This window comes from Notothenia rossii (genome assembly GCF_949606895.1).
Source record: "Notothenia rossii genome assembly, chromosome: 9".
Taxonomy (NCBI): domain Eukaryota; kingdom Metazoa; phylum Chordata; class Actinopteri; order Perciformes; family Nototheniidae; genus Notothenia; species Notothenia rossii.
In genome coordinates this window covers 62,805,301-62,829,470 of record NC_136907.1, presented here as the reverse complement: position 1 = coordinate 62,829,470, position 24,170 = coordinate 62,805,301, and the positions used below count along the sequence as shown (strand labels likewise).

The 24,170-nt window shown below is 40.8% G+C and overlaps 1 protein-coding gene across 4 annotated transcripts in view; it reads left to right on the top strand.

The window, feature by feature from the left end:
- Positions 1-24,170, top strand: part of ephb1 (EPH receptor B1) — a 149,959-nt gene that overhangs the window by 73,018 nt on the left and 52,771 nt on the right. For 3 of the 4 annotated variants that reach the window (XM_079648087.1, XM_079648086.1, XM_079648088.1), the window contains exons 4-5: positions 12,054-12,209; positions 20,137-20,472. In XM_079648087.1, coding sequence (XP_079504213.1) covers positions 12,054-12,209; positions 20,137-20,472 — 492 coding nt within the window. The remainder of the gene's footprint in view (positions 1-12,053; positions 12,210-20,136; positions 20,473-24,170) is intronic. The other variant, XM_079648089.1, reaches the window with a different exon arrangement.

Sequence of the window (24,170 nt, the reverse complement as noted above, 5' to 3'; positions counted from 1 at the left end):
ACTCTCTATTTCCCTGATCCTGGTCACTTTCCCTCTCCCACGCTTCACACATAATTTGTGTCTTCTCTTTTGATGCAGGCCTTTTTATCATTATTTCCCATTAGGCATAATAGCAGAAGGGGCGATGAACAGCGGATATGCCAGTACAGCTGGAGGCACATCGAGGCTTGTGAATGCTTTAATTGTATTGATGTATCTGTTGTTGTGATAGTTGATGTGCGGTGCTGCTCACCATGACCTCTCCATCTCTTTAATGCTCACGCCGCCCATCGCCTTTTATGTTCTCCAACCTCACCTATCCACCTCTTGTTCTTCTATCAGATATGCAGTCTACAGCCCGATAGGCGGTGAACTCTCATGTTTTTTTTCCTCTTTCCTCTTTCTAGCCATCCACCATCCAATCCACTCTACTTCTGACCTCTGGCCTTATTCTTCTATGTCTGTCTGTGAAAATGTCAGCATCTGAATGACAGGGTGCAATCGTTTACGAGTGTTATAGGTCGGAGACATTTCACCACACTTCCAGGTGGTGAAGGTGTTTGGGATGGAAGGGCCTCCAGTGGTTACACTCTTTTAGATCGCCTGAGGGAAGAGTAGACCATGTTAATCTGAGTAATTCTGCCATGGGTGCTCGTCTTTGCCAGAATATTTTGGTGTGAACATTGTATTATATACGCTCAATTAGGAATCAAATTAGGAAATGGTAAACAGTAAAGGGACCTTTGTTATTCCAGTTGTTCAAATGTGCATAATTACTCATCCACGTTCAAAGGCCTCTACACTCATTAGCGGGGCCTCAACCCTGAGCCAAGGGGCCGGGTATTTTAGGATTCATGGATATTTGAAAGCTATTGCTAAGCCTTGCTGGAACAATTCTCAAAGCATTTTAAACATTAAATAGGCTGGTAAGGGTTAGTGTTTTTGAAATTTCTTCTAGACTTGGACGGGGGTTAACCAGCCTCCAATTTAATGTTCAATCTCTTGTTTTAATCTAAATGTAAATGTGCACATTTGGATCAAATAAATAAAAATCGGTTTTACAGTAATAAAATAAAATAAAACTAAATTCATAGTGGGATTAGATAATGTTGCATTAAAGCAGGGCGATGGAATGAATAATACTGTTAAACTTTCTCTCTAAAATAACACAATGTCTTCAAGGCATTTATTTTGCTAATGTTTCCATAAAAGAAAAGAGATAATTGTGCTTATGACTATTGATTTAGAAAACGCAACCATTCCAACACTTAATGGTATTTTCCAATTGTTATCTATACTGAAACTGGTGCACCTAAACTTTTATCACAGACTCAGTAATAACAACCCAGGCTTCATACTTAGCTTTTTCATGCTTTGGGGACATTTTGCCGACAGATTTATGGGTATCACAAGGGTGATTGTTTCTTTGAACAGAGCTGCTGTCTCTCTACAGAGTTATTTCGAGGGCAAAATAGGACAAAGAAAAACAAATACATGTGCATTTTTATTTTCCTTTTTTTAACCTCTTATAGTTAAAAGGAAAGATTGGAGCTGTCAAAATCAATCCACATGGCTCGGCCTATAGAGATATACAGTGGGGCAAAAAAGTATTTAGTCAGCCACCAATTGTGCAAGTTCTCCCACTTAAAAATATGAGAGAGGCCTGTCATTTTCATCCTGTACACTTCAACTATGAGAGACAGAATGGGGGGAAAGAATCCAGGAAATCACATTGTCTGATTTTTAAAGAATTTATTTGCAAATTATGCTGGAAAATAAGTATTTGGTCATCTACAAACAAACAAGATGTCTGGCTCTCACAGACCTGTAACTTCTTCTTTAAGAGCCTCCTCTGTCCTCCACTTGTTAACTGTATTAATGGCACCTGTTTGAACTCCTTATCAGTATAAAAGACACCTGTCCACAACCTCAAACAGTCACACTCCAAACTCCACTATGGCCAAGACCAAAGAGCTGTCAAAGGACTTGGTGTGAAGAAATCAACTGTGGGAGCAATTATTAGAAAATGGAAGACATACAAGACCACTGATAATCTCCCTCGATCTGGGGCTCCACGCAAGATCTCACCCCGTGGGGTCAAAATGATCACAAGAACGGTGAGCAGAAATCCCAGAACCACACGGGGGGACCTAGTCAATGACCTGCAGAGAGCTGGGACCAAAGTAATAAAGGCTACCATCAGGAACACACTACGCCGCCAGGGACTCAAATCCTGCAGTGCCAGACGTGTCCCCCTGCTTAAGCCAGTACATGTCCAGGCCCGTCTGAAGTTTGCTAGAGAGCATTTAGATGATCCAGAAGAGGATTGGGAGAATGTCATATGGTCAGATGAAACCAAAATAGAACTTTTTGGTAAAAACTCAACTACCGTAGACGTGTTTGGAGGAGAAAGAATGCTGAGTTGCATCCAAGGAACACCATACCTACTGTGAAACATGGGGGTGGAAACATCATGCTTTGGGGCTGTTTTTCTGCAAAGGGACCAGGACGACTGATCCGTGTAAAGGAAAGAATGAATGGGGCCATGTATCGTGAGATTTTGAGTGACAACCTCCTTCCATCAATGATCCCAAACACACCGCCCGGGCAACGAAGGAGTGGCTTCGTAAGAAGCATTTCAAGGTCCTGGAGTGGCCTAGCCAGTCTCCAGATCTCAACCCCATAGAAAATCTTTGGAGGGAGTTGAAAGTCCGTGTTGCCCAGCGACAGCCCCAAAACATCACTGCTCTAGAGGAGATCTGCATGGAGGAATGGGCCAAAATACCAGCAACAGTGTGTGAAAACCTTGTGAAGACTTAAAGAAAACGTTTGTCCTCTTTCATTGCCAACAAAGGGTATACAACAAAGTATTGAGATGAACTTTTGTTATTGACCAAATACTTATTTTCCACCATAATTTGCAAATACATTCTTTAAAAACTAGACAATGTGATTTTCTGGATTTTTTTTTTTCTCATTTTGTCTCTCATAGTTGAGGTATACCTAGGATGAAAATTACAGGCCTCTCTCACCTTTTTAAGTGGGAGAACTTGCACAATTGGTGGCTGACTAAATACTTTTTTGGCCCCACATACATACACATATTAAAATGAGAAATAACACATTTGTATTTATTAACAGCACGGTCATTTGGTTTGGTGTATCTACTTAGAGTAATTGTACACATACACACGGCTCTTTGTTTGTATCATTAATATGGAAACATTTCAACAAACAAAGCTTATCAAAAAGCTGTCGGTGCTCTTTGATAATAAATGGCAAAGCAAATCATACAGTAATGTATCACTACACGGAACATAGCTGTACCCTGAAGCTGCCGCCTGAATCTTCATTTACATCCACTTTCATTTTCAATAACACACTTTGTGATGAAATGACAAAAACAAACATATCTAATCTGGACCCAGCCTGAATGCATTATACATAATTCATAAGGCATTAATCAGAGGTACACAGGTAAAGGGTCCAAATGACTGGATTGGCTGATATGTGGTGTTTCTGTATGGGTTTTTTTCAAATGTATTTTATCTGTAGTTGTATACAGAAGGCACGATGCATTTATGGATGAGCATGCCTTTTCTCCCGGTCCTTAATATGTCCCAGCATAATGATTTATTGTTTACAGTCTACACCTTCTCATCAGGTTCGGCTCTGCTAATGACGGAACTATGAGCAGTGAACAAAAAGGTTGAAGGCCATAAATGTAATAGACATTGTTGAGCAGAGCAATAGCAAAAGAGCAAAAAGAGCAAGAGTGGGCATCTTTGGCTAACTGCTATAGATTAATTGATCCAGCCATGAAGTTAATGAGCTAGATCCTTTTTGAAAGAGACAAGTGCTGAGACAGAGGAAGCTAATGGTCTCATAACCTGGAGTGGTAAGGAAGAGAAAGCTATTTATCTTGGAACATATACTGTATTCACCGTGTGACAGAATCACAAGGTAATTGACAGGGCCTGTAAATACAGATTTTACACATCATTTTGATCAACCCTTCTTTGCAAAACATAATCCACAGACAGCTCAACACCGGAGACAACAACTGTCTGATTATAATCCCTAGCTGAATGAAAAGCCATTTTCTGTGATAGTTGACAAACAGGATTTCATTTGACAATAAAGTTTGTGAATATCCTCAAACCGTCACATTAATATTTCTACATTGATAATGTAAGAGGCCTTAGTGATTACAGCTTGCTAGCTGAGTGAAGTTAGATTGATCATATCAGTACTGCAATCAAACACCGGCAATAACATGCTCCTTGCTCAAATAACTTGACTGATTTCACCCCTCATCAAGTAACTCTTTATCTCTGTCTGTCTTATCCTTTCTCCTTTTGCTCTCTGTCAGTTGGCAGTGTGCGATGAGCCCAGTTGGTCCCCTGTTAGGTTCTGATTACAGTGTAGATTGTAGTGCAAGCACATGTTACTGCCTGCTGAGCGGCGATATGTTTCCGAGGGCGTTGTTTTTCTACCACCTTGCCAGCCAGTGATGGGTTGGCACAGTGGAGTTTCCTGGAATACCAATGCCTCCTTGTCGTCTCTATCTCTTTCCCCTGCTCCTCTCTGACCACTCCTATAACTGAAAGATATACTCAGTGCCTTGGCACATAGCTCTATCTTTCTGATACAAAATTGACCCGAGCCGATGTGCCATGCTCGTTGCGGAGCGGCAAACTGCCAACGCAACACTCGGTTATGACGAGTCTTTGTGGAGCTAAGAGATTATATAGCTCTCTTGATCTGTATCATGCTCATAATGCATGCACACACATACACACCAACACGCGGACACACATGCAGACACACGACTCATGCATGCGCTTGCACTAAGCCAGATTTCCCAGTCGGCTGGTCTGTCATTGGCCGGCTGTTCAAAGGGAAAGTGTGGGCCAAAAAATTACTGGCTGTGAGGTTACCATGGTAACAGCCTGCCCAGGGGCGTGGGCTGTCTGCTAAATTGTGAGCTGGTTTGTTAAAGCACACACACACACACACACACACACACACACACACACACACACACACACACACACACACACACACACACACACACACACACACACACACACACACACACACACACACACACACACACACACACACACACACACACACACACACAGACCTTCATTTCAGTATAATCTGTATTCCTACATTCATTGTGTCAGACACCTGCCCTGCCCATTAGCATTAGCAGTCAGACAGTTGGATTTCACATCCTTGTGTGAAGCAAACTGATTATTTTTGAGAAATCACAAGCAGGGCTATTTAGTACTGTCTTCATCTGGACACTCTTATATATTCTTATTATTTTACTGCTGCACTGCCCTCTATTGAATCCAGTCAGAAATAGTTGTATATTGTCCAAACATGGAGAAATCTGAATTGCTAATATTTTCCGTAGGTAAGGACAGTAATTGGTGTCAAAAATGTATCAGAGGAAGCAATCCTTTGTTTATTTCTTCTTATTTGACTTCTCCTTATATGTTTTTTTATGACGTATATATCTAATACCAGACTTCACATCTAAATAGCATTGTGTGGACTTTCAAATGTAGCCTAATTGGAGGATATATCAGCTGTCTCAGGGGGGTTTGAATAGTGTTCACAGTGGTTTCTGCAGCGTCAGACTTTTTTAAAGATGGTTGAAAGGACAAGCATGTCAAAAATAATCGGTGTTTGGTGAAGAGGACAAAGGATAAAGAAGGTTTAAAAGAGTGGTATGCATGAATGTATATATGTTTGAATTAATGTGTGTGTGTGTGTGTTGGGGTGAGCTTGTGTGTACAATGGTGGTTGTGGGCATTGGTGCATGTTTAAGCTTGGAAGAGAGGCTTGACAGGGCCAGAATGGACGGATGATTAATGATCAGGGGGAGTGTTCTGTGGGAGGAACTCTTCAGCACCGCAGCCCTTAACAAATGCAGACGAGGTATGCTCCAAGTGCTGCTCTGTTCCAACCATCCCTTTATTCCTGAACCTCTTTGGCCCTCTTTATTCCTCCTCACATATTCTCTTTCTGTGAGATTAGAAGGTGATGAAAGGCTGTAGGGGAAACGTACACTGACCAGACATGCCGAGTGACGTCACCACTGTGAACCCTGAATGCCTTCGAGTAAAGAAGAAATTATCGCACTTATGAAAAGTTACTTGGACATTTGTTCAGATCTTGGACAGAATTTTTTTTACGAGTCCCGTGTTGGCAGTTTATTAGAAATATGCAAAACATTTCTTGAATCAGTTTCTTTTAATTAATTAATCATAACCTTAAAAGGTATTTTAACACAACTTTTAATATCCCACAGGCCTTTTTCTGATCTTCTGACATGCCTTTGTTTCAAGCCATGCCTCTGTCTCAAATTATTGTATTGGGTTTTTCAATGACCTTGTGGAGAAACACCTGGGTTGGAAAAGCAGCTCATTACGTGAATTGTGGTCGGAAAATGAACAATGACAGACGAGCGAGACTGAATACCAATGGGCTGAAGCACTGATTGCTTTTTGTTTTAAGATGTTGGCTGTCCTGCCACGTTTTGTGTCCCCTCTGTCAGACAAAACATGTTAATTTTCCAACCCAATTGATATTTTCTGATATATTGTCACATAGGCAAATCTATACAGGCATGCACTTGGCATGTTTGCAGCATGTGGTTTGAGTAGGAGAGCTGTTTTTCTAAGTGACTGAGAAACAAAATAGTGAAAAAGGGGTGAACTGGGGTCATGACCCAATCATAAGCCTGTCTGTATGAGGTATATGTGAGTGGGAGGGTGTATGCATGACTCTAAAGCCTGTAAAGTCTGTGATCCATCCCATGTGATGGATGAGGCTAAGGGTTAAGGGCGTATTGGGGGGCTATGTTTTCTACTTAAGGGTCACTAACGCTAAATCACAACTTGTTCTCTTCTTTGGGTTACGCAACCTCTCTGCACAATGTTTTAAAACCTCTGACAAGCAGCCTTGGTATTTATAAAGCTGAAAACGGTAAAGGAAAAAGTGAAATGTAAAAAACTGTGTTGATATGTTGAGAACATTTTTTGGTGTGGATTCAATCAGACAAAGGGCTATTTAAAAAAAGAAAAGTCTCAACATGAATCACAACTTTATTGGCTCAACTTAGAGTTTCGCAATAATATAACGCTATAGTGATAAATATGTCATATTACGGAATGGATCATTTCCCTTTAAGCCTTATATTTATTACCTTTCTGCTGCATACATTTGACCGACTACCTTTTTGGGGTTTAAAAGCTCACTTATACTTCAGAGTGATCCTAAAGTAAAAGTCAGGGGAGGACTTACTGTGCAGTAACTTTTATTAGGTTTGAGTGAGAAGCCATTTCCAAACCCATCTTATTATCCTTTGCATTGACTTTCTGCATGACTAAGTATACATTTTACATTTGATCTCACACCTACCTGGTGATTCTAGCATGACAAGCTAATAAAAGTCTTATTTCACTGCCTCCATAATAATATAAGACCAACGTTTCCAATTACTTTGTATTCTGATAGCCTGTATACATTTTACAACAGCACAAGCTGAACCCATGTGCCCTATTTGACACAGAGCCAGCGTGGTTCCATGTATGATGTATTACCTGCAGGGCACACTTTATTATATGCTCAGAAAACATATTCTGTAGTCTAACCCCTGTGCACTAATCCTGGATCTGCATATCAGCCATCATTAAAGCCTATTTACAGAGACTAGCTTATGTTGAAGATCATCTCACGTAGCACTCGTGCAGGCCAATCAATACGTCACTGTTGTGTGGAAAGAACATCTGAGTGTCTCTAAATTAACTTGACATTTGGAAAGTTCTGGAATACAAAGTTTGTCCACATGCTTGTGAAGAGATGATCATTACATTGCATGTTACTTGTTAGACTTTTTTATCCAAAGCGACTAACATACTCAATACTGTGGGCAACGCTCTATCCACTGCGCCACACGCATCATCTCATCCCCGCCGGTCAGGTTTGCTGTGACATGAGGTCATCTCAGTTAGACTTTGATGAGTAGCGAGCAGTGATCCGCAGCTGCCATACCTCCGTCAACTCACTGTGGAGAGAGCTAGAGACAGAAGGAAAGAAAAAGGGGAAGACAGTCAACCTTAACAAGGATTCAAACCTGTCAATCAAGACAAGAAAGCAACAAGGGGAGGAAAGGTGTGAGAAGAGAGGGAGCAATTCATTACCAGTGGGACAGACACAAAAATATGTAAAGGTGGAGAAGGAAGTGAGAAGGAAAGAGGGAGAGAACAACACAGAGAGAATCCTGTAGAGACCACTTGAAACGAAAGAATGTTTTGATTTTTGCATGCAGCCAGTTCAGCTGTGGGTTATTCTCCCACTGGGAAGAGTAATTGCTTGTTGATCTAATGTTCTATCCCCTCCTGTCCCTGAAAAACCAACACATTTGATGAGTCATGGGTCTATGTGCTTTCTTCATTCTGCGGGACAAGAACTCCTGGCCTCCTCCAATCTAAATATTCACAAATCAAGAGGAAAGACTTTGGGCTCAGTTCCAAATTTGATGAAGCATATCGCTGCTCAGCCCACCGCTGCCCGCCCTTACGATACCTCAGAGGGTTTGCTAACATTGTTCGCATCACTTTCTCATTCTTTCTCTCTCCAGCCCTTAGCCCATTTCTGTTCCTTTCTCCCTCTCGCTCTGTGAGGCAGATCCGTGAGCAGCTAATTAATGAGTTTAATGCTAGGATTCATGCACATATTATGGGTCAATTAGAGAAAGAGCCTTAGCTCCAAGGTAGGAGTTATAATCTAGAAGGACATTTATCTTGTGCTGAGTGTGAGGTGTGGTTGTGAATGTGTGTCGTTGCCTGTTTGTTTTACCCCGGCTGTCACTTATCTCCCCTCCTGAAATGCTGATCGCGGCATCTCCAGTTGACCAAGGAGAGGCATTCAATTACACCAGGTTCTGTAGGACATATGCTAGTCAAGTAGCGGAAAATGTGGGTGCGCCATTTCATTTAATGGGGTCAGCAGTGGCTACATGTGTCTCTCTGTAAATCACTTAAGTGAATGAGTTTGGGAGGTCGGGATTGCACTGATGCCAATACGGGAGTGTTTCTCCGTGTGTGTGTTTATTTAAGTGAATGTGTACTTGAAAATGTTTTTGTGTATGTGTGTTGGCATTCTTCCGCTCACAAGTTTGCCTTGAGGCACTTTTGCAGCGCTGCTATCTCAGACGGCTGATTCAGCACAGTCCTCCCTGTTTTCTCTTCGCTCTTGCACATTTATGAGTGTCCAGTCTAACTGCTGTCTGTCTGTAAACACACAACCCAGGGGCAGAACCCAAATGCACAAATACTCCTCACACCCCATTAAACACACACTGAACAACTTATGGTGATCCCTTTTCCTCAGAGTCAGGGCAATCTTTTTTCGAGTGTCTTTGTGTGTTGGCCGTGTACATGCGTGTGGTTCTTCGCTTCTCCCAGATGTATGCATTTTATATAGCAAAGATGATGACACATAAGTTCTCTCCCCCGCTCCTACTGAAAATGAATCTTTGATCTGTGTTTTATCGTCTTGTAATCTCTGCTATCTTCGGAAGTTATTACTTTATGAAAAGGCTCTGCAGCTGGTTTGTGCTCCACCGTATGGCCAGGGAGGCTTTTTTAAGACTCTCAATGTTCTTGTATTAGTTGGATCTCAGTATTCTCCTCACGCATCACATGAAATCTGTGTTATACAAGTCAAGAGAGGTCAAAATCTCCCTCTCCCACTCACTAAAACAGAGGCTCACACTCCCGTGTAAAAAAAGTACCTTTTATAAGGCTCTCTTATAAACCCTAGAGCTTTATATTCCCTGATACATGCATCGACAGTTTGGAAAGCTATGGTTTGTTTGCACAGGGGGACATCCTTGGGCATTGCAGCTGTGATATGCCTCACAGCTCCTAAGGTTGTTTTATAAGCTGTTTGTGGTTGTTGTGGTTTGGTCATGTATGTGTGTTTGCATGTGATAGTCTGGCTGTGTGTGGACACTGTTGTGTGACTAGACATGAGGTCAGTCAGTTAGCCTCTGGTGTCCGTCAGCCCCACCAAAGGAGATAGGAGAGTAGCCGCCGTTGGGGGCAGCAGCTTGAGTTGTGTGTGTGTATGACGCCACCTCTTTCCCTCTCACCTTCTTTCTTTTTCACCCTTTCCTCATCTCTCTATCCTTCACTAACAGCCCATCAGAGATAGCTGGCTGAATGGAAGAGTCATGAGAGCAGGAACCTGCCCTTTTTACAACATAGTAAAGTAGACGTTGGCTTCCTAAAGCCAGCCTCACAGTGAATTTTTGATGAAGCGTAGCATTTTTTAATTAAATCCAAAATGCCTGTTGATACACAGGTCTAAAGGATTTTCTCACTTCTCACTGTGCCACATCATCCACTGATTTGGCAGTGAGGGGATGTGCCACCAACTCCTTAGTCAAATAGCTTTTTAACAAGCTCCTTGAAACTATTTATGTAAAGGGCTTTTAGTCAGATACAATAAAACTATTTTACGTTGAGCAAATTCAATGTTGTTTTTACTGTTTTATTTTTCTCTAAATATCTCAAATGCTTAACCAATGGCTCGTCGTTTTTTTTAAACCTGACAACATATTGTATTGTCTGCAGAATTATTTGTGTTCTTTGTATATACTGTATCTTTGCTGTGCATTTTACTTTCTAAAAGCATTCTTAAAAAGTGTTTTAAACATTTTAAACAAGTATACCCTACATCCAATTCCTCAGCTTCAGTCAAGCCTTTACAATCTTTTACTCTGGAAAATAGTAGCAGCTGGATGCATTGTAAGATGCTTGTCCCATTAAATGTATAACCCTTCCCCCTCTGGAGTTCAGTGGCACCACAGCTTCCTCCCCCATCAGTAAGCCTGCTAAAATATTAGACATTTATCATGGTTGTTATAGTCAGTAAATCCTTCCACAAAGTACAGAAACCCCCATTGCTTTGTATTCTTTTGGGATATGAGGGTAAATGGTTTAGGTTATTGCCTGGACAAAGGCATCAACAATAATAATCTGTGTCCACCTCCATGTCCTTTAGAATTTAGGACTCAAACTAAAGAAACCAACCTCCACTAACCAGAGACTTTGCCTCGTGTGGAAGTCTTACAATCTGAACATAAACAGTATCCAGTAGTAAGGTAGCTCAGCTTAGTTTTGCAAAAAGATTGGAAACTTATTTTTTGTATCTAAACATTATTGAAAATAAAACACAGGACACTAGACAACCATTTTCATGCCACTATCAAACCTATTAAACAGTTGTGTTCAAATAACCGGGAGAATACATATTGTAAAACTGGCACTAAGCCTTTTATATTTTTACTGGTGTTGTTAGCATGTGGTCTTTGCAGGTCTTTTGGTAGGAAACACTGGAGGTAGAAAAAAAGACAGAACCTTGTGAAATCAGTTTTTGCTAGGCTGTACCGCCAGTCAGACAGTTCTACCTTACTGATTGCCTCAGCCATTGATTTAACAAGCTGAAATGGCTGAATATGGGCCAATGGCCATCACAACGGTGCAAAAACGACTGACGATTGGCCACAGGCACACCGTTATCCAACAGCACCTGATGACCAACTTTCTACTGGATGCTGGATTTTGAATCTACTGATTGTATACATTAGGATATTATTCATGATTGTAAACTCAGTAACAAAAGGAATAGTTCAATACTTTTGCCAAGAATTAGATGATAAGTTCAATCCTCTCTCATGTCAAAAATTACGCAATACAGTGAGCAATAAGTTCTCTCATCAACAGAGGGGCAACAACAAAAAAAGTCCACCTACCAGCACCTCTAAAGCTCAGTAATGAAACAAGCATCTAATTAGTTTATTCCATACAGTAAACAAAAAAGAAAGACGTAAAAATATGTAGTGTTAAAGGGGATGTGTGAGAATATTTCTTTCATCTCTACTTACCATTATAGCTGATTTATTAGACCCAGATGTCTGACTCATGCATAATTCTTTGCTCATGGTTTTTCTCAGATTTTCTGACATTGTTTTTCTGTTTTCACAGCATGCCCGCCGGGTACCTTCAAGTCAACCCAGGGTCCAGGTCTGTGTCTACAATGCCCTCCCAACAGCCGCTCCACAGCTGAAGCCGCCACCATCTGTGTGTGCCGCAACGGTTATTACCGTGGTGATGCTGATCAGCCGGATGAACCCTGCACGAGTGAGTACATTGTACATGACATAAACACTCCAACAATGTCAAACTCTTACATTCTAGTACGAAAATTACTTTGTATAGGAATCTATGTGGGCATTGTCCATTTCAGTGTAAATCTATTTGAAAAAGGAATGATAAATAAAAACAAGCCACTGTATTTGCAAAATGACAAAAGTGTCGAGATTTTTTCCCATCTTACTTTGTCTGTGTCTTTCACACTATCATCCAACTAGCACATATTGTAGCATGTTAAAGGGCGTTTATCCAAAACCCTGGTTGGCTTCTAATTCTGTTCATAATGATCACATTTGAAAGTTTCCGTCATTGACGTCTCTGTCAGTCTGCCAGAGAGCGACCTCTCTGTCTGTTGAATTCTGAGTTATTTCCTTCTCTCTGTCTCTTTTTCTTGCTGCTGTTCTTTCTTTCTTTCTGTCTGCTATCATCCCCTGAAGTCCTAATTACTCAGGCAAATGCTGCGAAGCTTTCTACACTGTCCTGCCGTTATCCGCTGGAGATCCAATAAGGCCTCTCACAGCATTGTAGTCATCTTAATATGATGTAAAAGCAATATGCTAAGCCTTCCTGACGTTCCCTGCTGACACACAGTTACACAGAAGGAGAGCACCGTTAGACCCCAAAAAGTTTGTTTACCTCTCTTCCTTCGCTGCCGCTAGGGAGTGCCTTAATGGTTTATACTCCTAAACAGCAGACCTGGAAGCATTATTGGTGTGGTTATTCATTCTTGGTGTGGTTATTCATTATTTTATTCCTGATTTATTCACATAGACCTTGCTAATTGGCCTCAGAAATGGGCTCAGGACCAAACTCCTTTCCTCATCGCTTAGCAGTTGTAGAGTTAAAAGGTAAAACGTGTATTGCAGCGGTTCCCAACCTGTTGGCCGCGGCCCCCTAGTGGTCCACGAAGGCATTGCAAGTTTTTTTATTATTATTTTGTACAGGCTAAAGACACAAACATGGACATAACAATAACATAATAGGAGATGACATTCCCATCTCAGACAAAAACGAAAAAAGAATAAATAAAGATGCAGTCAGTAGGATCACTTCAACATTTCACAAACAAAATAGGTTGAAAACCAAAAACCACCAAAAACAACATGGCAAGCATAGGCTATGTATTGTTCCTTTAATCCCACTCTTCGTTAAAGCTAATTATTTCCCATTTCATGGTGTGATGAGCCTTTGATTTTGTGTAGCAATAATCTTTTCCAAAATAAATTGTATTTTCAATCTACTCTTCAAACACCTTCAATTAAGTTTACTCCTTTATTGACTTTTAAAAATATGTATTTAACCAGAAGAATAGTTTTTATTAACTGTGTGCAGTCTTCATCTAAAAGCCCAAATAAAATATTAAAGGGTGTAAATGTAAATTCAATATTTGCTGCCAAATAATTTGCAAAACATTATGATTTGTGTGGAAACATTTTCATTATTAAGATTTATTTTCTATTTTAACCTGTTTTTCCATTCTTTCTTGATCCTCCTTAGCAACGGTCATTACAGTCCTTGACAGCGGTCTGTACTACTGGATTAACAACATGTCAGATGTTCTGAATTGACCAATCAGAAATGTATTTAACCTCCATATTGATTATGGTTGAATGTCGGCTGCGAAAATACTTTTGATTCTTAAAGGTGACATGTCATGCTTTTCCGGTTATTACCCGTTTCCTTGTGTGTTATGAAGGTTGTTCTGCATGAAAACGGTGTACAGAGTCAAAATCCTTGAAGTACACCGTGTAGCGAGTAAAACTTTAACACAGAAAATACATCCCTAAAACGCCTTGTTGGTGAAACGTCATCATCCATTTGATTCTTCCAGGTACGAAAGCACGTACCCGGAACTAAATGGGCCAATCCGTGGAGCCGTTACGTTACGTCCGCGGATCCGTTACGTTAAGCCCCAGCTGATTGGTCCAAATTGACCAATCCACACACACACTCAGTGCAGGCAGCTCTGCTGATTTCTGCTCCCTGGCTGCAGGCTGATAAACAGACAGTTGGGATTGCGGCGGAATTCTCTCTGCAGACCCATTCTCACAGCGTTTATCAACCTATAAACCTTTTTCTTACTCAATATCAAGCCACACTTATTGTTTTTATTTCGGCTGTGACTTTGTGTGTGTTCAGGTTGAGTTTGGCTGTGTATCGCTAAACAAGGAAATCACACCTCAACGGAGCTCAGCGTGATTCACAACGTATCGACCAATCAGAGCACACTCTGGGCTCACAAGAAGGGGGGGGGGGGGGGAGCTAAAGCGAGCCTTTTAGTGGAGAAAGTGAATACTGCTGAATACACATACTTTACAGAGATGCTGTATGCGAAACCAATGTGAGTTTGGAAAATTGCACAGTATTTTTCTATTTTAGTATAGCTCAACAATGGAATTATGATCAGTGGAAATGGCCATGACACCTATCGAGGGCCCTGAGTTGAAAAAGGTTGGGAAACGCTGGTGTATTGAATGCATCTCCTATGTTGTATTTTGTTTTTATAACTCTGACTACGATGGGCCTTTAAGCTGCAATGGATCCCCAAAGCAGACTAGCTGCTTGTCTGACTGCTCTAAAGCTTCCGAAACATAGCCGTCTACACCTTTAGGCTTTGGATGTTCCTCAACGGATGACACCCCATTTTCACCTTGAGTTTTGTCCGCCTTCCCATATGCTGCTTATGCCCCCGATGAATTAGTGAACGCTCCATCAAGTATAGCATCTGCCTCTACCTTGAGGCCTAGAATATTCCCCAAGCAATTTCCACAACAGCTCCCCAGTGGAGCTTCTTGAACAGATCCCTTTGGATTGTGTTCAGTTTCTGATTGTAGCCTTTTTTTTTACTTATTTCTGCCTTGAATCACACCACTTCAATGTTATCTTCTCTGTCAGTTCTGTCCTTCTTTTCTCTGCTTCACACTCTATTTTCCTCTAACGTTCAGTACAATTTGAACTCTGTCAATATCTTAACCTTCATGTTAGAATATGTATGGTTTTTAATGATAACTAAAGTGCCAAGTGGACATGCAAGCATTGTACACAAAGCCAACCACCAATCACAATCATTATTGATCTATTTAATAAAATCAACCAAAGCAAGCAATATATATATCCTATGAAAAATAAAGTCACTTTTTTTCAATACTGTGGGGCCCTACCATAACATCACAAATGCATGCCTTTTAGAATGCTATGAGACTTTTCATTTTTAAACTGTCCCTTTTAACATTAACATCTTAAACCAACTTCAATGCCTCCTCAATTTCCTTGGCAGATTTGTTTTCCAACGGCACAACAGAACACTTCTCTGACGTTTGCCTCATACAGTATAGCAGCTGAGCTTGATGCCCTAGATCTCAGCAGGGGGAGGCAGTGAGATCATCCTAGTAAGAATCTCTTTAATACTACCAGTCCTGAAAAGAGCTCTGCTTGAGTAGCTTAAATCAGGCCAATATGTAGCGGCAGAAGCTCTAGCTTAAGCGCCTCTAGACACCATCAGAGGCGCGGGTCCAAGTGTGATCCTGATCAGTCTGATTAGCTTCCTGATGGTTTGTCCAGCACCTGGCTCTGTCAGCAGGGGGGCTTCATGCTATAACCCTTCCCCCGCTACTTTCCCCTCAGGGATATGCTATGCCTTGGATGCACTTCAAACTCCTCTCCACCTCCCATACCTCCTTCATCTCAATCCTCTGTCTTGTGCTGACTCCTGCCATGCCTGTGAAAAAGGAACACCAGGCGCTCTATCTCACAGCGTGAAGCCCACTTCTCTCAACTTGGCTACCCAGCATAGTGAGCTTTGGGACAATGGTTTGCATTGCCCTGCATCCTGGTCCTTACCCCCATATGAGAAGAAAATGGATGTACATGTGTTTTGGGGGAGGTCAGCCAGCTCCCGCACGCTGGGCCAGGTTTTTTTTTTATACGTGTGAGCCTCAGAAAGAGAATGACGAGATGAGATGTAACAGACGGGAGTCGGGCAAACCAGTGCTGATTGGTCCATAGGGGAGATGAGATGCGGTGATAGAGCATCCTGGTGTGAGAAATTGTGGTAAAGGGAAGGAAATGATTGCAGGGAAGGACTGATGACAAAGATAGACAGTAAAACAATTAGAAAACAAACATCAACACATTGGCTGTATTTGTATCTGTATGTTTAAGGTAGAAGAAGTGATGGATTAAAAGAGCTGTCTAGAGAAGTTATACACAGCCCACAGTAACACAGAGTCACGTTCAAGCAGGATTGAAAACAGATAAATAAAACAGGCTGTACAGTATATGCAAACCATCACTGCCAGCCACCAAACAATTTATGAGAAAAGTCTTTGGAATGTAATTGAATCAACATAAATACAGGGGAAGAGAAGGAAAATAGGATGGTTCAGAAGGGTTTCTGCATTCCAAATCCATACCACATTGGCTCTGCTTCTTGCGGCTCTTTCTCAATACTCATATCTGGCCCGGCCCCTGAAAACACCCTTGAGCCCTGTCAAACACTGTCTGCGCCTCGTAAAAACAAACAAACCCATCAAAATTCCTGACTGAAAGGACAGGGTTATCTATTTTTCTATTTTCCTCTGGAGTCCATTTAGATTGTGTTCTTCTTTACTCTCCTATTTACTGTCTCTCTCCCTGTTCTGGTTTCAAAGAGACAGAGGAGGGAGCCGTCAAAGAGCATAAATATTCTGTCCTATTATCCAAGTGTTTTTTTTCCACATGAACTAAGTTGTCAGTTTTGGAGTCAGTTGAGGGTTCCTCCCAAGCCGTCGACTTGCCAGTTTCCTCTCAGTAAATAGCAAATGGAGATAAGTCAAGGTAATTGTTTGGCCTACTCTAATCCCTGGGCTTGCTTGGAAAACATTTCAGACATGCATGCACACAAATGTCTATCGATCACATCTAAAGCTTTGGGTGCAGTGATTGAAAGTTGGAATCACAGTTATTTATTATTTTAGTCAGAGAAGCTTCCCCATATTCATGTTGCGTGTCCTGAGACAAGTCATGTGGATGCACCCACATCTACCAAACTGCACTGCATGGTACCATAACACTAAAAGTCTATCATTGACCCCCTCAGTCTCTCAGCCAGACAATATTAGTCCTTATAACATGTTTTATTTCACGTCTCACCAGCCCACACGGCCCTTCTTTATTTTTTCCTAGCTCCTCTGGCTGTGATCAGTATCTCCACACAGGGACCTTCTGTTGATCCCTCGAGACCTGTTTCACATCATAAAAACAAGCCGTTTGAAAGAAGAGAAGCTCCGGTCTCAGACCATTCAAAGGGTAGATAAGTACACAATGTGCAGAAGTGTTTATTTCAGGCACTGGGACACTCTTTATATTAGCAGCCGAAAAGGGAAAACTGGTTTGAGGCTTTTAAAGCCCAGCTGGCACCTTTAAGCTTCCTCACACTTTTACAGAACATTTTAATTAAAAAGTGATCCATCTCTCTCTTTTGGTCTTTTCTCGTTCAGAGAGAGGGGTGCAAGCGATGTACTTGCTTGTACCTTTTACATTTGCTTGGGATGTTCATGCCCCACACAGCTGTAGAGTGATAAAGGAAGGAGGACGGTAGATCAAAATATCTTTACGGCTCAGTGACAGTTAATATGATCAACGTTTCTTTTTAAAATAACTTTCTCTAGATTGTCACGTAAAGTGGATTATTATGGGGTATTGTTACAAAGATTTTTACTTGACTCTTTTCGTAAAAACTTTTTTTTCTCCCAAGAAAGGACTTGCATGTCAACCCAAGCAAATCTAATTGAGTACATTCACGATTACTAAAAGCAGTAACAACATTTGAAAACATTTACATTTAAGCCATTTCAGTCCTAAAAGCTTGAATCATATGGCTCACTACTTGCATATTAACATGTATTTCTGCCTTATGTGCTTTCTCGACAACCATCTTAACTTCATTTGAATAGCTATTATTGTCTAAGTTCTGCGATTGACACAGCTACTAAAAAGGGTATAATACAAGCGCTTATCATTACTTTGCCGTCCTCATTGCCCTTGCACACATGACCTGACACTTAGCACTGGCTGTTGTGATTGCACAGTTAAAATGGAGCCCTTGGAGCTGCTTGGAGGTGCTGTTCTGCTCCTTTAAACATAAGTGAAAGCAACGTGTATGTGAGCACAACTAAATCTGACTGGCAAGACTAAATGAACACATGCTGAGTGCCTGTAAGTAACGTTCCCAACAGATTAATCCTATGGCCAATTAAAAAAGCCAAAGTCTGCAGTCTGCAAATCACTGGTTAAGTGGCCGTCACATCTAATTTCTTGTGCCATCCCTGCATATGTGAAGCTTGTAATTGGGACGAAGGGCTGTAACACCTTGTTCACACCTCAGCCAGGCGCAAATAAAATGTCTTCTATCACTGTAAGAATACATTGATGCAGACAGTGCAGGCATGAATACACAGAAACAGATAGGACCTCTGTGTGTGTTTGTGTCGCATGCATTTTCCACTTGAGCAGATGTGCATTTCTTTTCCCTACGAAGCAACTTTGGAGTCTAGTGCATGTGTGTGATGGATTATACAGAGGATACAAGTGGCGTGAGTAACATATGAAGTCTCTATTGTGCATTTCCCAAGGGGAGAAGCTAAAATGCTGCCAATTCTCTAATATGACCAGTTCCTACCGGCACACACCCTTTTTTTCTTTGTCTTTTCAATCCATGGACATCTGGTAGCAACCAAGGACCAAATGATGTGTCATCTGACCATGATTCTGGAGCACTAGCTATCCTTTCAGCCAGACCATAATAATCACACTGTGGAGGTCACACCCTTCCTTTCACTGACCTCTCTGTTGTTGAAGCACTGAGCTGAGGTTGCAGCAGTACCAGTGCCGTTCCCTCACCCCTCGTGTGTACTGCCGCTTTGTCCCAGCTTCCTAGGGCTGTCCCACGTGGTTCTGCTGCAACAATGATTAATTGTGTCTTTGTTGACTGAAGTAAATGTCTGCCCTTAGCTCAGAGAAATGGGAGTGTTGTTTCATAATATTCTTCAAAATCTATATGTGTGCTTGTTGTCATATTTTTATAAAGTGCAAAAAGAGACGAGGGAAGCTGAGTAGTTCTTAAAAGGTTTTGGAGAACTGAGCGGATTTTTTGTTTCACAGTAGTCATAGATTTAGAAGTAGGTCAGTTCAACTCCTCTTTTAATGATAAAGGTCAGGCTTTATGGAGGATAAATTGGTACCAGATCAGCTCTGCAGGGCAGCCTCACTTAACCTGAGCAGCACTGACTAAGGGCTTTGCCAAGCTTCTGCTTTATCGGCAGAGTCTGGTATCTGAGAAGAAAGAGCTGCCTCTGAGCGGCTGCAGAGACACAAAGTCTCAGCAAAGCACAATTCTACACTGCCATTTGAGCAGATTTGAACTTTAAACTTATTGTGCTTCAATTAGGGGGAGCTGAACAAGCCACTTGTTTGCACCCCAATATCAAGCCACTACTCAAGCAAGACAATGGTTTTATATTTTCTTGATTTTTTCTTAATATCGTCTTTGAGCTTCTGCTCCAGCTGCAGGCTATGAGGGAGTGAATGGGAGCGTGAATTTCCAGAGACACTTGGATAAGAATACTCCATGCAACACTGCATTTTGCTAAATAACCAATGTTTGATAGACACAAATGTTTCGCTGTATGATCTCTCTAGGTGTGATTTGAATAAATTAGCATTCAAATTGTGCTGAAGATAGAGAAAAAGTCTTTGACAACTTAAGTATTACGGGTTTGTAAATTGACTGAATTGACCTAACAGTAAGGAGATTAATGAAACAATTGTTCTTGATAAGCAATGTGCTTCAAGGATCACAACCGTTCTGATAAGAATTGGTTCTAGATGTTAAGGTACACACTCAATTGGCGTACATCTGTTGGCTGTCTGTCTACAGGTGTCCCGTCAAGCCCAAGGAATGTGATCTCCATTGTGAACGAAACCTCTGTAATCCTGGAGTGGCATTCTCCCAGGGAGACGGGCGGCCGTGAAGACGTCGTCTACAACATAGTGTGCAAGAAGTGCCGGGCCGACCGGCGCTCTTGCTCCCACTGCGACGACAATGTGGACTTCGTCCCTCGACAGCTGGGTCTGACTGACACCAGGGTGTTCATCAGCAACCTGCTGGCTCACACCCTCTACAGCTTTGAGATACAGGCTTTGAATGGAGTCAGCAATAAGAGCCCGTACCCTGCCCAGCATGTTTCCATAGACATCACCACCAACCAGGCTGGTAAGTGGCTGCTACAGCTAGGTGTGGTTTTGGCCTAATGATGATCACGATGACTATTATTTACCATTTGCAATATCATCATCATTTAGCGTTATTAACTCAAACAAGTGCTTTATTTTAGTTTATAGTTCTGAAATGGCAAATTATACTATCATTATAATTAAATGCAGATACTCTCATTTAAAAATATCACCATCTAACACAATTTGCAGTCAGTCTTATTCACTGCATAATGGTAGCTGACTTTAGGGCTGCTTATATTTCAAGTTGCTCCAGCGTGAATAATGACTTTAACGCTTGGAGCATGAGGCCAGTTGGTTTAGTGTAAGTTATACATTCATGCTCTCTTTTTAGACCTTCCTCCCTGAATCAAAGTAATGGCTTTCCGTTCTAAAGACACGATGGAGGAATGGAAGCTCAGACTCAAGACACAGCATGTTACATTTTGTTGGAGGTCAAGTACAATTCACTGCACCATCCCTCTTTCTTTTGTAGTTTATTTACACATCAAATCCTTTGATGGAAAAAGACGGAATTTGTATTTCTCTCAGGGAATTCCAGCGATACTTGCTTTTTAACATTGCTAAAGGTAATAATACCTCCAAAAACAACACAAGTCATTTATGAAACCTCGTTTTTTAGTTCACACTTGGAGGTTGCAACCTGTTTGCTTCACAGACTGACGCATCTCTCTGTTGTCTTTCTTTGGTCTTTGTTTAATGAGACTTTGTGTTAAGAGCAATGCCACACAGCAAGTCAGTACTTCTCTCTTCACAGGAGCCTACACCCAAGTTGGAACCTGTCTGTTAATCCTTATATTTATACACCAACACAGCTTTTTGAATTAACACAAAACAACAAGAGAATACATCCAACTTAATTATATCCCTTTGAGTTACATCAAGAATTTGCCATGATCCTCAAAGCGATATCTTCGTTGCAATGCTCATGACAATAGACACGTTGAAGTACATGTTTCACCTTTAGTGTTGTATAACAGTCATCCAGATGAAACTCTGTTCAATACTTTAATGTCAGACCGAAGGAGACTGAACCAAGATAGATACAGAGACAGCTGGGTTTGTGTGCATGTGTCTGCACATTGACTTTGCCTGTGATGGATATGAGCCAAGCCAATAAAAATGACCTTCCTCCCTGTCTTTCTCTCTGTATAATTGTGTGTGCTTCGCCTCTAACTGTTCCTGTGATGGGACCTGAGCCCAGCCAATGGAAATGACAGGTCGAGGATATTGTTTTTTCCGGTCCTCTCAGTTCTTCATGCCTTTGTAGATCTTTGACTTACACACAGAAGCAGCTCATCAAGGGGCAAGTATTGACCAAGTGAAACATTTAAATGAGGCTCTCATTTTTCTGTGTTTCTGTGGATGAAGCCGACCCTGAAACTCACAGCGTAAGCTTTTTGGGACCCAATAACCGATATGAAGTGTAGTCACAGTGGGGCAAAACATATTGTTGGTTAAAGTTTATACTGGCAAGGTTCCCATAAGGAAAGAGTAGGGATGGGTATCGAGAACTAAGTCAGTACGGGTAGCCGATTGGACGGTATCAGAGCCTCAGAATACCGAAATCTGTATTTTTAAAAATCTTTTTTTCCTTCTAATGTGTTATTCTTTTCTAAATAGCACACTGTTATTTACTCAACAATAAAACACAATTATCCTTGTTTTTATTTATTTGTTTAATTCTATAATATCTGGCTTTTTTGCCGTCCGTCAGGAACTGAATTTCAAAATAAAGTCACCGGAAACAGACGTAGGCAATACACACCCACTGAACTGATTACCCAAGATCCTCAGCTATGGTAGAAGCTCGGTGATTGGATGTTTTAACCGCAATGCACATTGGGATAACAGAAAATAACAGCTTGCGGTCTCGAAGTTTGCATACTAATCTGCAGTAGCCTACTCATCCACTAAAAAACATCAGTTTATCCTTGTTAATTAGTTACACAACATTGATTGGTTGAAATTGTGTACAATGCTTTTATGTTTTCCCCCTTCGATTTGGAGAAACAAATAGTTTTTTCTGAGTTTAGGATGGCCGAAGACACTACACTACCCATAATCCTCAGCTATCGTTTGGGACTACAATCCCTTTTCTTGACAAACCCTGTGATTAATCTTCAAGCTCTGTGATTGGATGTTGGAGTGGCAATGTGCCAAGGTTATGCCAAGCGTCAAACACTTCTATGAAATGGAATGAAATCACAGCAGACTATCCAAAACTGGACTTGAACGGTTCCACCCCCCGTTCGAGTCCACTACATTTATTTTAGTTACTTTGCAGATTCTGATTAATGATGTGAAATGTAAACAACCGTTAAATCATACTTTAGTTACACCTATTCTGGTTGGTTGGGAACCCCTTATCCTGTGTGACGTATCCGGTTTGAGTACCACTCTGATTGGCCACTGTGAATGCCACTCGTCATATCTCCTAACAACGCTCATATTATTGTGAGACTCCCGGGGGCAGACGCAACATCTTGCAAGAAACAGCGTCTCAAGGCTTCTTAACATTTAACAACCTATTAATGATGCATACTCACTTAACGGGAAGAAACTCAGCTAACAGACGATATTAACCATTTTACCTACACGGAACAGAAGTCCAACACCCAGAGTCTAAATCAACACATAGCGAAACGGGCTAACAGGGCTAACAGCTACTTTAGCACATAACTGGCAAAAGCGATCTTTTCTACGTCATGTTATCTGCACAAACGACATATCACATGAAACCTGGGATTCCACAGATTCCATTGGTATAACCAAAACTCACTGAACTAGCAACCAGGAAAGAGCAAGAAAACAAATTTGCTTTACGTAGCCATAATGATAATTATGTCTTACCTTTGCTGTTTTGTGATCAAAAGTTGTGTTCAAGGGCAGAACAGACGGTTAATCCAATGTCTCTGTGTAACTTTAAAATGATTTCTGATAATCCATCATTACAATTATAAATAATAAAGTTTAACGCAATAAACGGATTATAATGGTTAGCCGACCGGAGTTTCCGGTTTAGGAGGTGCGCACCCCTTAGCAAAAAGAATCTTGTAGAAATCTATAGCATGTTATAGAACATAGTCGTATTTGTAAGCCATGCTAAAGAATTATATCGAATACTATAGAAATCTCTAGATCATTCTGTAGAATACTATAAATGTGTACTTTTCTATAAACTTCTATAATTAAAACTTTAATAATCTAAAGAATTCTATAGGACAGAACCGACTCATGACATATCTGTAGAAATCTATAGAAATCTATAGCATTCAAAGAAAACATGCATGACATTTTCTCTCTGATGCAACCTATACTAAATTCTATAGAATTATATAAAACTTGTCTTTAAATTGGAATAGAGAAAATCATAGTAATCTACATCATTTTGTGGAACTGAGATGCTTTTCAAAAGCTGTAGATCCCTTTGAAATCTTTCAACTGTATACTGGATTATTTTCCCAATTAAATTATGTAACCTATCTAAACAAGTTTCTATGATACAGTATTCTATAGAATTCTATTGAGAAAAACAATGATCCACAACATTTTATGAAACACATTTAATAATCTGTAGATTTTTTATATCATTCTACAAAACCAGAATTATACCAAATAAATACTATTCTATACAGCAGATATATATACCGGTAGTTGGCTATTATACCAAATGCT